Source organism: Aulonocara stuartgranti (genome assembly GCF_965226115.1).
Source record: "Aulonocara stuartgranti genome assembly, chromosome: 6".
Classification (NCBI taxonomy): Eukaryota; Metazoa; Chordata; class Actinopteri; order Cichliformes; family Cichlidae; genus Aulonocara; species Aulonocara stuartgranti.
The window spans coordinates 24290001-24309075 of record NC_138944.1 but is presented as its reverse complement, the minus strand read 5'-3'; the positions used below and the strand labels follow the sequence as shown (position 1 = coordinate 24309075).

The window sequence follows — 19075 nt, the reverse complement described above, 5'->3', positions numbered from 1 at the left end:
TTGGTGCTTTGTCTCTACTAACCCCACTATCAGGTTAAAATTTCACTGCTTTAAAGCTTCAAACCTCTCATTTGTGAAAAATCCCCATTAAACTTGTCTGTGCTTTTAGGGGGAGGTTATCAAATGTTAGTGCAGTCCAGTGCAAAAGCCAGCAATCATCATATCTTTATATTTTACCATACCACACCACGTTATTTAAAAAGCACTCAAAGTAAACAATAGCAGGACTGACTAAAAAAAACAAAACCCAAAACACAACATAAAAGACAAATACAGACCAGACAGTAAAAAGATACGGGGACATATAAGAACTGTAGACGTTAACAATAAAGGCGTACATAAAAAGTGAAATAAAGTCACAGTCAACATCTCACAGTGGGTCGAAAGGCAAGAAATAGAAGGGTGTTTGTAAGCGAGATTTAAAGACAGAAGTGAAGGAGCTTGCCTGATGTCGTTTCACAGCTGCAAAAACTCTTTCACCTCTTAATTTGCTGTCCATCTTTGGAACAAGTACAAGCATCTGGTCTGCTGACCTGTGTACAGTGTGTCTTTAACAGCAGTGTACCAAAATACTTTAGCATGTTAGCATTTAATTCAAAGCAAGTCCAGCATTGTAGGCTGCTGCAAACAAAGTATTTGTACAAAGACTGCAGTATTATTTCAGAGGAAGCTACAATAAATTCAAAATTTAGTCTCTTGAGCAACAAAAACTGAATTCTTAACATTTATGAATCATAGTGCAGAATATGTGATGGTCTATTCCCTGGTTTCAAGTGTGTTAGCAGGTTGAAAAGTTGACTGCTATCAGCTCTGACAGCAAGTGATGACACAGTGCAGGACACATTGAGCTTCCTATTTTGTAAGAATGAAAACTGCAGCTAAATAATTGTTATGATAAATTATCACAACATCAAAGGAGGTTTTAGTTTTTACTTCAGAAATACAATAACAAGTGATTTATAGATGTGAGCATTTAAATCATACATTTTATGAACGTGTAAAATATAGTAAATAGCATAGAGGGAAATGCAGAGAACATGAACAGAAACAAAGGCTTAGCGTTATGTTTGAAGTTCTTTTTAATAGTGCTTCTCAGCAATTGATGAAAAAAATATGGTTTTGAAGGTCAGTGTGTGCTTTCCCTCACCACGTTCATGTTCATGAAAGCGCACGCACACGTGCACGCACACACACGCACACATAGTGAGTTATGGTAGACATCCTGTGATTTGTGTACCGCACCTGCTCCATTCTGCCATCAGGCGTGCAGAATTGATGTCCTCATACAACTGAAGCTCACATTCATTTGTTTCAGAGCAGAGTCCACATGCGTCACATTTTTGTAACTACAGGAGCTGCATGTATGGAGGCAGAAAATATATACCATGCTGCTGGCTGGACATTATAAGAGAAGACAAATAGTCTGTCCAGCTTCTGCAGCACACACGGAAGGATAAATTACAGAATCGTTTGGATGCAGTATCGAATATTACATATTTTACTGCATATGTTTAAACTCTCTTAGATATTAGATTAATTTAAATAACTTCAGGCTGAACCATCATGCAGTTTACTGAAAGCTACTTTGCAGCATTCGTGTAATCTCCACTTCACTGATTTCTGTTCATTTTGTTAATTTTAGCTTGTGCATGATGGAAGCCTATACTTAGTGGTCGTGACTATGACTGTGAACCCAGAGAGCTTACATTACACATATGACTTATTCTGAGATTCAGTGAGTTGGATGAACATTGGAGAGATCTATAAGCAGACTTGACATTTAGTTGTGAAATTTAAAAAAAAAAAGTCTTCTGCCTTTCTGTTCAAATACGCAGCTACCAGAATAAAAATTAACAGTCAAGATAATATTGCAAGACAGTAGCCCTTAAATGGTTCAGACACACTCCTCTCTTTTCCTCTTTCTTGGTAGTAAATAGGAGTAGAGACATTAATTCTCAGTGACAAGCCTATTATGCATGACACAGGAAGTCTGTAGTTGTAAATTTTCCAACAAAGAAGGGAGGTCTAGATTCAAAGAAAAATCTGTCATGTTTTCAAGTATTCATGATGTCAGTTAAATCATGTGGTGTGTATTGTAAGTCATCTTCATACATGCAAATACAGACTTATCTCCACAAAACGCCTGTTTGAGTCTCCAGATTAAAAAAAGACAAAGGGATAAAGGACCCTGAATAGTTTTCTTTTAAGTGTTGTGAATGATTTAACTGAGTAGGTATATATCAGAGTATAACATAACATGTGAAATAGGTGACCTGCTGTGCAACATTTAGACTCGGAGCGGGACATTGATCTCAGCTTCCCATTTGTTTGCAATTAATCGGATTCTGTGATTCCCATTTGATTAGTCTCGTATCCTCAGGTAATCTATAAAACTCTGTCCTGTTTGGAGACATCATTGATTCACAATGGCCCAGAGAGGCTCCCCAGCTGAAGGGGGAACCGTGTGTCTACTGATGATGCAGAGGCATTTGCCTTCACGGGACATTAGCATTTGCTTCAATGAGCCGAGATGGGCACAGAACTGATGAGCTCTACTTATAGATGTTTAGCTCTGAGAAAAACAACCATGACTTACTGAAACTGCTTATGGAAACACAGCACAGACAGACACCTTGAACGTTAGTAGAAGGAGATGTAGAGGATGGAAAAAACAATGTCTCTAGGACAAATTTGCCATGTTACAAATTACATTTTCATTTACATTTTAGGATGAGCCCAATCGCCTGATGTGGAGCTATTTAAAATAGTATAAAAAAAATGAAAAGGTGGTACTGGATAGTAAGTAAAGTATCTTAATGGATGTACATCTGAATTTATGGATGAGGAATCCTGCTGAAAGTTATGTTTCCTAGACGTACTTTCAGCATGGATAAGTTTCTATGTGAGTTACCAACGCTACTTATTTAATTTTAGAACCAAAAATAAAATAAATAATGCTGTTATATAATTTTGTTCCAACTGGTACCAGTATGCAATTAGCAGCCCACAGACTGACAGGCTGTGGGCAGCTAGTCGGTTTGTATAAAAACTTCATGCTGTAAAAATAAGTCAGATTTAAAATAAAAATAAAAAAATTGTCCCACTTACATGATTAACTAGCTGGATAATTTTGAAGGCTGTGACTTCTCAGAAAACATAGATTATAGTATATTTAAAACATAAACAAAAAAACATTAAAGAATATGCTGCATTGTAGCTTATGTGAACATGCGTTGGCTATATTTACCGGTACACTTTGGTAGTTGGACTCCATTTTTAAAATTCAAAACTGCCCTAAATCTTCATGCCATAGATTCAACAAGGGGTTGTAAACATTCCTTGTAGATTTTGGTGCATATTGACGTGAAAGGATCACACAGTTGCTGCAGATTTATCAGCTGCACATCCATAATGTGAACCTCCCGTTCCACCACATCCCAAAGGTGCTCTATTGGACTGAGATCTGGTGACAGTGGAGGTCATTTGAGTACAGTGAACTCATTGTCATGATCAAGAAACCAGTTTGAGATGATTTGGGCTTTGTGACATGGCATAGTATCCTCCTGGGAGCAGCCATCAGAAGTTGGTTAGACTGTGGTCATTAAGGGATGAACATGATCATCAACACCACTCAGGTGGCAGGTAACAAGTGGTTATTTGAGTTATTTTTGCCTTCCCAGATGGAAGTTGTCTGCCCATTCTCATCTGGCCTCTGGTACCATAAAGCCAGAGAACTGCTGCTCACTGGATATCTTTTTTATTTTTTGGACTATGCTCTGTAAACACTAGAGAGGATTGTGTGGGAAAATGCAGCAGACCGGCAGTTTCTGAAATACTCAGACCAGCACGTCTAGGAACAACAACAATGCTACATTTGAAGTGACTTAAACCACCTTTGTTCCCTATTCTGATACTCACTATGAACTTCTGCAGATCAGCTCAACCATGTCTACATGATGAAATTGAGTTGGTGCACTGTAATTGGCTAATTTGATAGTTGCATTAATAAACAGTTGAATGTACCTAATGAAGTGACCAATCAGCAATATCTGAGCCACTGTCTTTCACTGCTTTTCTTTTGTCTCAATATTTCTGTGTGTCAAGTTCAGCCTGACTTTGTAGCCACAATTGCAATTGATTCATTTGATTCATTCAAAACTAAACATTTTTATACCTTGTTTAGATTTGATTTTCTAATTTTCTAGACTTCTAAAAGTCTAAGAAAAGAAATCAAGGCTTTACTTCTCAAAAGTATTTCTTCTGTTTTCAGCCAAATATCTCAGACAGATTGATTCACAAGAAGCAACAGTGCAATCAAACCATTTGAAGAATCCTTCTCATTCTTGTGACACAACTTGGAGTGAGCTCACTTGTTTGCAGGATATTATTGTCAATACTGAGCTGTCTTTACAAGATAGGCACTTCTATAACTCTTCTAAATCTAATACTGAATAATACCAGTAATACTGAACACTTCAGATCAGCTAAGATTGATTTCTTAGTGCGAGATGGTGGGTAAGTAGTGACATATATTGACTGGGTAAAGAAATAATTATGCAAACTTTCCAATAATGATATCTGAACAACTTACAGCTATATACTCACAGTGTAAATCATGGACCTAAGCAACTGCTATAAGTGTACATTAAGTAATCACAATAATAAACTACACTACTTCACTATTGTGTAGATGTCATTGCACTACCAGAAGAGCTCTGACCCATCCATCCATCCATTTTCATCCGCTTTGTCCGGGGCCGGGTCGCGGGGGCAGCAGCCTAAGCAGCGGCTCTGACCCATCAGGCATAAACAGAAAGCCTCTGGAGGCTTGCCTTTGGTGTGATTATTTATATGAGCGTGAGGCCCTCTGGAATCATGTTACATTTTAAGAACAAAAATAGTTCATGACAACCCAATCTTTGATTTCTGTAAATGGTAAGTGGCCTGTATTTGTATTGGGCTTTTACTTAGTCCCTATGGACGCCAAAGCGTTTTACACTACAGTCAGTCATCCACCCATTTACACACTGGTGATGGCAAGCTACATTGTAGCCATAGCTGCCCTGGGGCGCACTGACAGAGGCGAAGCTGCCAGACACTGGCACCACTGGGCCCTCTGACCACCACCAGTGGTCAGGGGGCCCAAGGACACAACGGGGCTCGAACCGGCAACCTTCCGATTAGAAGGTTAGAAGACGAACTGCCAACTCTTGAGCCACGATCGCCCCACTGTATTCTGCAAACATTATGAATAAGTTTTGATGCAGGATTCACAGATACAGTCAACCAATATCTCAGTTTAAATTGTATACTGAGATATTGGTTACTGATAATAACGAACAAGTGAACATTTTGATGTGTTAGAAACAGGAGAAATGGGCAAGTACAAGGATTTGAGCGAGTTTTGCAAGGGCCTAATTGTGATGGCTAGTTGACTGGGTCAGCATCTATCAAAAGTGATCCGAGAAAGGAACAGTGGTGAACTAAATTTCAAATTCAAATTCAAATTTTATTTGTCACGTACACAGTCATACACAGTACGATATGTAGTGAAATGCTTGGACAACTGCTCGTGACCTAAAGAGAACAAAAAAAGGAAAAGGCTATGAATAAGATAGGAAATAAATATGAAAAATTAAAAAGGGTAAATTTAACTAGGAAGGAATAAAATATAAATTAAGGTTAAAAATGAAATAACTGTACAACACAAATTAGAATGAAGGGTAAATTTAACTGGGAAGAATAAGATAAAGATAAATATATAAATTAAAGTTGAAAATAAAATAACTGTACAACAAAATACACAATACACAATATAGAACTATATAAGAATGTATGAAGAAATCTAAATATAAATAAATATATACACAATAACAGCAGCTGTACAAGTATTAACCGGAAATGAAGAATATAGTGACCAGTGTTGTGCAAAACCAAAGTCCATAAAGTCCAGTGTGTGTGTAAGAACCATATGTGTGGGTCAGTACTGTGTGGTGGTGTGATTGAGAGACCGTATCACCTGCGGGAAGAAGCTCCTCCTCAGTCTCTCTGTGTTGGTCTTCAGGGAGCGGAATCGCTTTCCTGACCTCAACAGAGAGAACAGTCTGTTGTTGGGATGGCTGAGGTCCTTCACGATCTTCCTGGCCTTGGTCCAGCACTGCCTGCTGTAGATTGAGTGCAGGTCAGGGAGCTCGGAGCGGATGGTGCGCTCAGCTGACCGCACAACCCTCTGTAGAGCTCGTCTGTCCTGCATGGTGCTGTTCCCGAACCAGGTTAAGATGTTTCCCGCCAGGATGCTCTCTATGGTGCACGAGTAAAAGTTCCTGAGCACCTTGGAGGGCAGTTGGAAGTCTCTCAAGCGTCTGAGGTGGTAGAGACGCTGTCGGGCCTTTTTCACCACGGTGTTGATGTGACAGGACCATGACAGGTCCTGCGTGATGTGAACTCCGAGGTATTTGAAGCTGTCCACTCTCTCCACTGGGCACTCGTTGATGACGGGGGTCTGGTAGTTCCTCTCCTGCTTAGTGCTGAAGTCCACTATCAGCTCCTTTGTCTTACTGACGTTTAGAAGGAGGTTGTTCCTCTGGCACCAGTTCTCCAGATTCCTAATCTCCTTCAGGTAGGCCGTCTCGTTGTTATCAGAGATCAGGCCCACCACGACGGTGTCGTCAGCAAACTTGATGATGGTGGTGGAGCTGGTAGTGGCCACACAGTCATATGTGTACAAAGAGTACAGCAGGGGGCTCAGAACACACCCCTGGGGGGCTCCAGTGCTGAGAGTGGTGGAGGCTGAGACATGTCCGCCCATCCTTACTGCCTGTGGTCTGCCAGTTAGGAAGTTGGAGATCCACTGACACATAGATGAGCTGAGTCCCAGATGCTCCAGCTTGGTGAGTGTGGAGGGAATTATGGTGTTAAATGCAGAGCTGTAGTCTATGAAGAGCATTTTAACATAATTCCCCCTTCTAGTGTCCAAGTGAGTGAGTGATGTGTGGAGGAGATGAGAGATGGCATCGTCTGTGGAACGATTTGGACGGTAAGCGAACTGTAGTGGGTCCAGTGTGTCTGGTAGTGAAGAAATGATGAAGTCTCTGACCAGGCGTTCAAAGCACTTCATCACTACTGAGGTGAGGGCTACAGGGCGATAGTCATTGAGAGAAGCAGGGTGGGGTTTCTTCGGGACAGGAACAATGATGGACTCTTTGAAGCATGTGGGGATCACCGACTGAGATAAAGAGATGTTGAATATCTCAGTGAACACAGGAGCTAGCTGGTATGCGCAGTCTCTTAGGATACGACCTGGGATGCCGTCTGGTCCTGCTGCTTTCCTGGTGTTCACTCTCTTGAAGGCTCTCCTTACTTCATGCTCGGAGATGACGAGCACGTTTCCGGTGCTGGCAGTATCTTCCTGTCTGCAGCCGTTAGCGCCGCTAACACTAGCATTGTTGGAGACCTTAGCTGCAGCCTCGAAGCGAGCATAGAAAGTGTTCAGCTCGTCTGCCAGAGTCACGGCCGCGTTCGTCATACCGGTTGTTGGTGCTTTATAGTCCGTTATTGTCCTTAGTCCCCGCCACAGGCTCCTAGAGTCACTCTGTTGGAGTTGTGACTCTAGTTTCCTCCCGTAGCGCTGCTTCGCCTCTTTCACCGCCCTCCGCACGTTATATGACGCGGCTTTGTACGGGTCCATGTCCCCCGTCATGAGTCCCTAGCGACAGTGTCATTGGTGAACGTGGAGAGCGAAGGCATCAAGTTGGACGGCTGTGTGTGTGTGCATTGCTTACTTGGGGACTACCTGGGATGCACTGGGATTCATCATTTCATCAATTTCATAGTGTGTTCGTTACAACATAATGGGTTGAAACAAATGCTCTATACTTCTTTGAAATGACTGGTCTCTCATCTTCATGCTTGTAAGTTCCATCTTACATTAGCTATCGTCCAATTCCAAAAGGCCTTTGAGTTGCTCTTAACTAATCATGCTACTCTTCCATTTGTGGCAACAAGTCACAGCCCACACTCAACACCTATACATAATTACATAAATGTAATTTCTTCTGACAAAAAAGAAAAATTGACTTCTTAACAAAATTGGCTGTGTGAAAATGCCCCAGCTGAGCCCAGGGCTTATTAAAGCAGCTATCAATCTCCTCTTCTTCATTTCTGCCTCTTTTAGTAGCAGGAGTGATTGGATGCAGCATTCATAGCTCTAGGGAGGGAAAATGCATTTCCCAGAACTGCCTGCAAGCCTGTCGGTGAGGAATCTCAGACCTCGAGCATTTTTTTTCTCACCAGAATGGACCTTGTAACTGAGTTTCTGAGGTGCTAGCCCAGGAGAGCTAACAACCCCCTAACCTTGACACTGCGGCGGGACAGATGAGGGGAAAAGATATATCTTGTATATAGTTTCACTTGAGCCTTGGCCAGGTGCAGGTCATAGCAAGGAGTGCTCATTAGCCAGTCTTGCTTATTAGCCACGGAAAAGAGGGGTGAAAAAGAGAGGCTGTCAGTGTAAGAGATTGCAAGGGAAAGAATTCCTAATTTATCCAAATCCTTGGCTAATCCAGTGACTCCCTGTTCCCTAATCCTCTCTATTCTCAACACAAGAAGCAGAAAGGGTTTATAATAGTACAGAGGCATCGGGAGGAAGAGTAGAAATTTTGCTAGACAAGAGCTCAGATGAGAAGCGGCTGCTAAACGATGAGCAGTTATTATCTGAAGGAGCCACTGGCGCTGCTGGATGACTACTTAAGACTATTAATGGCAGCAAAATGCCAAGGTCAAACTGCTCACTTCTTTGACCAAACCTCCCACACTACATTTACATAATCTCTCAGGCTTTATATGTGAGTTGAGAGAAAGAACCACTTATTTTTTTAAATAATTCATTCATATTCTTACAAAGGAGTTAAACAGTTTGCTTAAATAAGATGTTGGTGTTAACTTAGAATGCAGAAATTAGCAGTTCTTTGATTTGTTTTACATGTAATGCTTAACTTACTACTATTAATAAGGCAAGTACTACAAACATTCATGTTTTCTCAGGCTGAGTATAGTAAAGCTTTGGCATTTTATTTAGCAGTGATATTTATATTCTAAATGGGTTTTTTTGCCAATTGCCCAGTTTAAGACCTGCAGAACTACACAGAATTTCCAATAGTGTCAAATATAGTGATTCTATAATAATAAGCTAAATAGAACTTAGAACCTTTTTATTGTCATTGTGCATTTGCCTTCACAAGGAAATTAGGTACCAAGACCACAAAAGTGTGAAGTACAGAAAACAATATACAAAGAAGAAAAACAATTTAAGTACAACAATAGAAGTACACTATATACACAGTGTATGAGTTACAGAAACATTCTGGGGGGGTATGTACAAGGGCAATAATATAATATAATAAATAGGGTGGAAGGGCTATGGCCATTAAGGATGGGAATGGTAATTGCACATCTGCTAGAATATTGCACAGAAACCAAAATATTGCACAGAAAAAGGAAGGACCAAAATATTTCACAGGGAATGGCAGCAACAGAGTCAATTGCAGCGACAGAATAAAGTCTGTTCACACTCTTAATTTGCATTAATGGTTCTGACAGGCGGTAGAAGCTGTTCTTTAGTTTATTGGTTTTGCACCTGATGGATCTGCACCTTTTTCCGAAGGGCAGGACAACATTAGAGTAAAATATGAATAATTTACTATGATACGTGTTATTTATGTTAGCCATGTGTCACGATGCTCTGTCCTAGAGCCTGACAGAGCAGCTTAGTAGCTAAGTACTGCAAAAAAAAAAAAAATGCATTGATCATGATTAGGCTGCATGTATACATCAGCAGTTCTTTGGCTAGCTGGGTGAGCATAAAGAATATATGATTTTTCTTATACAAAATCCATCAGAAAGTATATGAAGAGTACTCTGTTGTTCAAAAGTATATTACTCTTTGACTGGGAGGGCCTCATGCACTGACAAGTAACATTTTTTTAATATTGTTTGTCTCCTGTTATTTGTGGTGTGCAGAAATTGACATTGAGCGCTGTGTCCGTGAGTCCATCAGCCTGTTCTGCTGGACCCCAAAGAGTGCAACATACCGACAACATGCTCAGCCTCCAAAGGTTGCGGGCGACAATGGCTTTGCGAAAACGTCAACATACTACTCGTCTGACTACCAGGACATGCCCAAAACAGACCTGGTGAGTTTTACTCTCATACACATAAATTGCAAGGGGGACAAAAGGTCTAAATTTAAAGTTGCCTAGCAACTGCCTAGCAATTGACTAACTTAAATGTTTTTAACCTTGATGTACCTACAATACCTTAAGGCAGAGCTTCCCAAAGCGTGGGGCCCGGCCCCTAGGGGGTAGGGGTGCAACGATACACAAAATTCACGGTTCGGTTCGGTTCGATACTTTGGTGTCACGGTTCGATATTTTTTCGATACAAAAAAAAATGTTCATGCCTTTTTAATTTGTCATTTATTAAAATTATAAATATATATTTTAACTCAAAAGTACAGTTTTTAAATTTTACCCTAACCCTTGTGCGCGTTTTTTATTTTGACAGCGAATGCGCACCTGCGGACCACTTATGTGCAGCCCTGGTTATTTAGCTCGTCATATTGCAGCCACAGAAATTCTTTTGTCCATGAAACCATAAAGCTGCACTTTCTTTTTGCCTTATAGTCTGATTTGTCATAACTTCTCCGTTTTGTGGTAAGCTTTTCTTTGGCTGTCACTTCTTCACCCCGACCTGTCTTATTTGGCTCAGCAGAACTGAAATGCTTTTACACGCTCACTCACATAAGCTCAGCGATTCTCTGCGCGACCAACCTCTCACATGTTTAAGCTGCGGGAGATTTCACTTGTCATGTTTGCATAGTAAGCTAACGATTAATAAGACGATGTCAGAGGAATTGGTGCACAAATTTTCATCACTCACAGATCAGTGCTGTCGCTCTCTATACACAGTTCGCACGATTGCAAAGTGAAAGCAAAAAACAAGCGCAAATTCAAACGCGACTTCAATATGTCACATATTGACAGTGGCTCACCGATGCCAATGACATAATTACCCAGCTACATTTCTGAAAGAATGCAAAAGCATTGACATATATTTTTCCTTCCTACAATAGCCCGACGGGCAGGGAAGAGATAGATTTTGGTAGCCCGACTGAAAAAATCTCTAGCTCCAGGACGTCGGGCTAGCGATATTGCAAGCCCTGTATCTGATTGAGGAATCACTCATCTTTGGAAAAGAGAGTTTATTACAGAGAAATGTCTCTTTCCAAAATAAAAGCTATACTATCCGCTTCTTCTGGGCTATATTCTCAGCAGCATAAGGAGAATCATGTGCTAACAGCTGTCTAAATGACTCGGCTAAAGTTAGTAGCATGCTTGTTGTTTTTGTCTTTGCACTAGGATGATGTCGGCGTAAATGTGCAGTCATATTCGTTGTGTTCCCACTAGTGCTTTCAGGTTAATCTCGTTGAAATGACCTTAACGCCACAACACGGCAAATCTCCGTTAACGAGCTACCGCCGATCGCCCCCGTGCATGGGGCTAGACGGCCAACACGTTAACGAGCTAACTACGCTAACACACTAGCTCCCACCCATGTAATTGAGCATTGCGTGGCACATCCAACATACTGTTTTACTTTAGTCCATGACTCGCTTACCTTCAGGGTCATACGTCACATGAAAACCAAAATAATTCCAAACGCCAGATCTGAATGAGGTTCAATTTGCTTGTTGCAAGGAGAGCTTAACTTCTGTCTTGCTAGCTTGCCCTGCGCTCTTCCTTCTGACTATGCTGTCTGTGTTGAACGCTCAGTGGATCTGCGCTCAACAGTGCAGCCTAGGCGGAGTAGTCGAACGCAGATTCACTGAGCGCTCAACACAGACAGCATCGTCAGAAGGAAAGTTGATAAAATAAATTACAAATGTTGTATTGTTCGATACATATGCGTACCGAACCGAAAGCACTGTATCGAACGGTTCAATATCGATACGAATATCGTTGCACCCCTACTGGGGGGGTGCAGAGCCATCGCAGGGGGGGGTATGAAAAGGAAAACAAAAACGCTTGGACACTGCTACGGAGCGGCCACACAAACGCAAAGTAGGAGATGAAGCATCGCTGAATATGTTTCCAAACCAACTTCATTTTAAGCCAAAGACTAGAAAATCTGGTGAAGCATGTTTTCCCTTTGGTTTCACCTGCACAAGTGCCAAGGTAGGTCTCCCCTGCAGAATTGGTTTTCCCTTCGTCGGGAGCAGCGCTGGGCTGTTTAAATCACGGACAAACAGGATCCCACATTCTTGATTTTTAGTTCAGAAACAGTTGTTGTAACGACTAACTACTCCTGACATTTTGGAGATGTTAGCTCTTTGTACAGTAAAGTTAGAGCGTGATCCAAATAACATCAGGCCGTTTCTGCCACGATTTGTTCCCCCGGTTCAAATCACAGACAAACAGTATCCTACAGTTGTTTTTGAACCCATTTTGCACAGAGAGGCATTTTTTTGAAAAATGTATTGATAGCAATGTTGAATATTATTACACAGGAAAAAAACAACTGCACATAAAATAATCACAACGTGATGCCTCTGCCTTTCTAAATAGAGGGACAGTAACTGCGTGTATATGTAAGCGTGTAAAACCTGCAGATAGTCAGATTAACAGTATTTTGTCTCTATCTGCCATTCTGCAATTTATCTCATGTAAACAATAACGTGGCGCACAGCGTGACGTGAAAAAAGGCACATACCTTTGACATTGCATGACGAACTCTGTATTCCTCGTCCACACGTAAACGCAAAAAATCTCCGTTTTTGGTGATTCGAAACGCCGTTTACATGTGGACGAAACAGCTGCGTTTTCAAAAATACCCCTGTAGTTATGGAAGTAGCGCAAATTAGTTAGTAGGCCTAGTTTATTTTATTACTACCTCTAATTTATTGCTGATTACTTGTATTTGCTTAATTGTTTACTAAATGTTTGACATGTGAAATAATCCGCAGTGGAGCAAAATATGGGTGTGTGCGGTTGGAGGATGTGTTCGTGCGTGCACGCGGGCGTGCGCCCGGGGGCACAAACATTTTTCTTGTAAAACAAAGGGGGGCCTCGCAAAAAAGGGCATGTACTAATTAATTAAATTAATCGCATCCCCTGTGTCTGCTCATTTGCTGCCTTGTTAAGTTAATTTTGTAATAAAATACTAAAAATACAGAAAATGTAATGTATGTTATGTAAATGTAATTATATTAGAAAATACAGACTAACAATCTGCTTCAGTGATATATTGAGTAATATTATTTTTGTAGTAATAGGTCAAAATCAGTGTATGACTTGTACTTTTATCTGCAGTGTAATTAGACTGTGAGTTAGATTTTACTTGTGAAAAACTTTTCTATGTTTCTATGATTCTTGCTACTTCCACACTGCATGAGAAACTAAACTGACTCACTAACTCAACATCAGTTGTCTTAACTAATCAGGATGTGATAATAGAGAAGCAAAATGACTCCAGCTGACCTTTTAACAAGAGTTGGGGAAATTGTTCACCCCACACTCACGCACACTGGCATACTTTGTAGCCCATGTTGTGTTTAAGTTGCAGACCAGCGAACCATCCTTTTTTAATCATTACTGTCCGCTCTGTGACATTAATGTAAAGGTTATCCTGTGAAATATAAAAAACATTATAATAATGTTTAAATTTTTCTATTTCCCAGACTAAGATTAAATAATTGGTATATTTCTTTATTATTTTCAGCTGTTGTTTTTTTTCTTTATTTTGTTGTTCTTTCGTTTTGCTTTATTGTGAGACAATCATAGGATGCAGGTTTTCTTTATATTTTGCACATCATTTTAAGCAACTTGGTTCCCGACATGAACTTATCTTACCAGCACTGACAAATAGTAACATTTTGGCTACAGTGACTCAAACGGCAGTAGAGCAGTTTGACACTGAGCCTGAACCTCTCAGTCATGTCCATGCTTTTTTGCCTCTACACCTTGGACATGAAGTTGGAGCTCTTGCCTTTGGTGTGATTTTTCATATCAACTGCAAGGCCCTCTGGAATTATTTTAAGATCAGAAAGAGTTCATGACAACCCAATCTTTGATATCCAGATTCTCCCAAAGTTATGAATACATTTTGATGCATGATTCACAACAGCTTTTTTATAGGATTCCTTTTAAAATGTTGTTACAAACTGTCTTGCAGTATTTACTTATTGGGCAAAACATGACCATTGATGGGTGAAGTGAACAACACTGATTATCTCTGCATTATGGTACCTGTTTGTGAGTGGAATATATTAGGTAGTAGGTAAAGATTTAGTCAAAAATTGATGTGTTAGAAGCAGGAAAAAAGGCAAACGGAAGGATTTGACCAAACTGGAAAAGGGCCAAACTGGGATGGCTAGACTACTGGTGCATCTTCAAAACTGTGGCTGTTTTGGTGTCTTACCAGTTTGCAATGGTCTATTAATAGCGTTCCAAGGAAGGAACAGTGGTGAAACCGTGATCTAGAATCTGAGAAATGTGCTGGACAAACAACTCTGATCCATGGAGGTCCCGACTCGCAAACACGACTTAAAAGTTCTGTTGCTAACATCTTAGTGCCAGATACCACTACACACCTTCAGTGGTCTAATGTAGTCCATTCCTCGATGAACCAAGGTTGTTTGGGAAGCAAAAGGGAGACCAACACAATATTAGGCTCAAACGAAACTCTTTCACTTTACCCAGGAGCATGTGCTATATGTTATTTTTCTTCTTGGATATAGGAAAACACAGGTATGGATAATTAACATGAAACATATGCACTTTAATATTTTATTACAGTTGTCTGATTGCTTGTTAATAGAAGTTTCTAATTAGTCAATCACATGACAGCAATAGTGCATTTAGACATGCAGACAAGGTCAACCTGCTGGAGTTCAAAATGAAGATCAGAATGGGGAAGAAAAGTGGCTTAAGTGATTTTAATCATGGCATAGTTGTTGAAGCTAGACAGGCTGTTCTGAGAAAGAGAAAATATCCAGCTAGCAGCAGTTCTCTGGCCAGAGGAAAATAGGCAGACTACTTCCAGCTGATAATGCAAATAAGCACTCGTTACAACCAGAAGATCATCTCTGAAAATACGACAAATGACATCAAACCTTGGAACAGATGGGTACAGTAGCAGAAGACCACATCGAGTGCAATTCCTGTCAGAACAGGAAGCTAAGGCTAAAATTCACACATGTTCACCAAAATAAATAAATAATAAATTAAAAAATTTACTCAGCGGATTAGGAAACATTTTGCCAATTTCTGCTGCCACATTAGGGTGGTAGGGTCAGAATATGGTGTAAACATCATCCAAGGAGGGCTCCATCATGTTCTGAAGGCAAAAGAGAATCCAACTTGGTACTAGTACAGTGTTCCCAACAAAGTGGCCAGTGAGCGTATACCAGTCGTGTTCACCATAAAAAGTGTTGATGCTTTTCTGACGAGTGTTTATTGATGTGATCCTGTGTTTCACGTGGGTCTTTTGTCTTTGTTTAGTATTTGTGGAGCAATCCTGTTTGCCTTTCACACATGAATGCATCATGTCCAGAAAGCTCACAAACATTCTTGTCAGCCCTATCTGCTGTGTGCCCAAGTGATTGCTCTAATCTTTCTCATTCAGCCCAGGCTCATTTGTATGGGTGGTGGCATTGATCTGTGACCGCATCTACGCGTACCCCACCTCTTGCTCTGAAAACATTCAGGCGTGAGTGCATTGTGTTGAAATGTCACTCTCATAAATGAAGGGACTGCTAACACTTTGAGTACATGCCAAACCAAGTTTACAGTCTGAATGGAGGGAAGTTCAAGCCCAAATCTCTTCCAAATCCAAAGTAAAACTCTTAAAATCTAATAAAAATGATGCATGCAGTCAGTTTGGCGGTTTCCTGGTTGTAACCTGCAGTTCCAAATATGATTTTCTCTGTTGCCCTCTTTTTTTTTTTTTTTTTTAGTAAGAGAGCAGGAGGCTCTGTCAGCAGTTTCTCAGCCCTCATAGTGAACAGACATCCATCTCACTCGACAGCTGCTGTCCAGTCAGCTTGGTCTGAGTGACTGAATAGGGGAAAACAAGCTCTACTTCTCTTCTCACACAGTTTCCTGAGGTTACTTTCTAACTGGGCCACTGTTGACACATACTTTTCAACTTCTCAAGCTGAGGAAAATTAAATTTCTATTGGTATTATTATTATTATTATTATTATTGGACTTATGCAAAAGTTTCATTAATAGTGAATGTCACTGCAGACTCAGAACTTTGCTGTGCACTTAACAACTTTAAGGAAGTTTAGATTATGAAACAATTAGAAATGTGGATGTTGCAATCAGTTGTTGACAAATTATGTTATGTCTAAATTTTGACCTTCAGTGCTGCAGCATTAGCACATAAACTAAGTTGGTAGTTGTTAGGCAGGTGGTCATAATGCATTATGTCTGGTCGGGTCAGTTGTTAAAGTGCACGTCTAGATGTGTCAGCACAAATAGCGCAATAGTAATGATGGCAACTGCTGTGTCGCCAAAATTCAAACAGGAATTACGTGAGAAGCTGGAAAGTTTCCGTTTTAAAATCTTCTGAGTGTGTGTGTATGTGTGTGTCTGCTCTGTTGGGTATTTGTTGTCAGCGTTTTTCTCAGATCATGACCTCAATTATGCCTGTCTTTTCTTTGTCTGAGTGCAGACTTTGCAGATGAAATGAGATTCTCTTTTCGAAATTATGCTCAAACACCACAGACTGTCGGTTGATATGTGAGCATCCCAGCACAGTAATAATCATGTTCAGTCAAGGCACTCACTGACCTTGTCATCAAGCTTTCTCCAAGATGTACAACGCTGCTGTTCTGAAGTGAGTATATTAAGCGGCGGTGCGAGGGTGGGGTGGGCGTTGGCGTTTCCTTGTTTGTTTTCTCCAGCCTTGTACCATAACTGTTAGAGGATAGATGAGCATGAAAATCCAGTGCTGAAGTTTTCCTGTGGCTCAGGTTTAGGCTCATCACTGCCAGGCCAGTGAAATGCCAAAGTGTCATTAAGCCATTCTTGGATGCCTCACATTGCTCACTGTGACATTTAACTCACAGTGTGGTTCATCAGCCCAAACCAAAGACGGGCTCCATATTAATTTCTATTTCTGCCACTGTATTGTATGTCTGGATATACAGCAGTATTGTCAGGCTAAGGTTTCATTCAGTCGCTTCCATTTTTTTTTTTTTTTTTTGGGGGGGGGGAATGATTATCGAAGACCAAACCACATTTTCTAAAGTTAACTCCAACCCTCTCTGAAGAACAGAAAGTGTCTTGTTACGATACACAGCAATTTGGGCGCTCATTGTGACGTGCACAGGAGAGTTTAGCATTGTTGGGTTGTCATAGCTACAGGTCTGCAATCTTCTCTGAATTATAAAGCCTATGCTTAAAGGGCATTTTAATCCAGTGACTAATCTTTAAAAATCATTCCTTAAAAGCAGACTCTGTCCTTTCACTACTTTTTTTCTGTACTTTTTGTTTATTATGTTTTAGACAGTTTTGCTCTTTTGCAATCTTGCCTCGGTACACCAGGGCAGTGAATTTTCAGCTGTCAGCAAGACTTTCAGCTTGAATTTAAGGGGTTTAACAAACGTTCTGGATTAACTGTTTAGGGATTACAGCCATTTTTGTGCATAGACCCCATTTAGGGGCAATCTGCATGTGGTGAATAAAGCCTTGATTGATTGATTGATTGTAGATGCTCAAATATTATTGGAAAGTTGACTGGCAAGCAGTTTAATGGTCATAGCAGGTGAGGCATCTTCCCTTAGCATTTCATTACAAATTAAGCAGATTAAAGATTGTTGATTCCACATACTGACCTTGCGTTTGATTCCTTTTCACTGGAACTCATAATCTGAGATCCAAAGAGATGTTGATAAAAGTAAAGAAAACCATTATTAGGCTGAAAACCTCAAATAAACCTATCAGAGAGATAGCAAAAACTTTAAGAGTGATCAAATGAAAAATGTGGACCATTATTAAAAAGAATGAATACACTAGAGAGAGACATCAAAACCACTGAAAGACCACAAAAGATCACTAAAGTGCATAATGGCAGAATTATTTCCAGAATAACAACTTCACAACATCTGAGTTAAGAAAACAGTTGAGGAGTTAAACATAACATTAACATCTGCACTCTATATTGTCCCGTCTTCCTTCTCTCCCCTGAACCAGTTACATCAGATGGCCCCGCCCCTCCCTGAGCCTGGTTCTGCCGGAGGTTTCTTCCTGTTAAAAGGGAGTTTTTCCTTCCCACTGTCGCCAAGGTGCTTGCTCATAGGGGGTCATATGATTGTTGGGTTTTTCTCTATATGTACTATTGTAGGGTCCACCTTACAATATGTGATTTGGCGCTGTATAAAATTTGATTGAATTTTTTTTAATTATTATTAATCCTTTATTTATCCAGGTAAAAATCTCATTGAGATTAAAAATCTCATTTACAAGAGAGACCTGGCATCATAGCAACAAAAGTCACATACCACATAGGTATATAACATTTAAAACAAATACAATATCCCATACAAACATGTGTAAAATATACAATAACAGATCAAATTAAGAGTACATTAAAAACAATCACACTGAGTAAAAGAGCTGTTCTCTCGTTCCTTTAAGACAGACTTAAACTCTCCCAAGGTAACCAAGTCTGATAATTTCAGTTCCTTCTGCAGATTATTCCAGGAAGCAGGGGCAGCGTATTTAAAAGCCCTTTTGCCCAATTCTGTTCTGATTTTTGGGACAATCAATTGTATGATTTTGTTCGAACGAAGGTTGTATTGGTTGTGGTTTTTACACATATAAACACATAAATAAGATGGAACCAGCCCAAGGAGAGATTTATAGATAAAAATCAACCAATGGGAGAGTCTACGAATATGCAAAGATAGACATTTAGTAGCAGCATACAAAGAACAATGATGTACACGACTTCCATAGCCAGTAATAAAACGTAAAGCACAATGGTACACAGTATCCAACCTCTTTAGGTATTG

The 19075-nt window shown here is 40.2% G+C and overlaps 1 protein-coding gene across 2 annotated transcripts in view; it reads left to right on the top strand.

Moving 5' to 3' along the window:
* tbck (TBC1 domain containing kinase) overlaps nucleotides 1-19075 on the top strand; it is a 63025-nt gene that overhangs the window by 22866 nt on the left and 21084 nt on the right. For both annotated transcript variants that reach the window (XM_082537004.1, XM_082537003.1), the window contains exon 23: nucleotides 10018-10190. In XM_082537004.1, the coding sequence (XP_082393130.1) occupies nucleotides 10018-10190 (173 nt within the window). The remainder of the gene's footprint in view (nucleotides 1-10017; nucleotides 10191-19075) is intronic.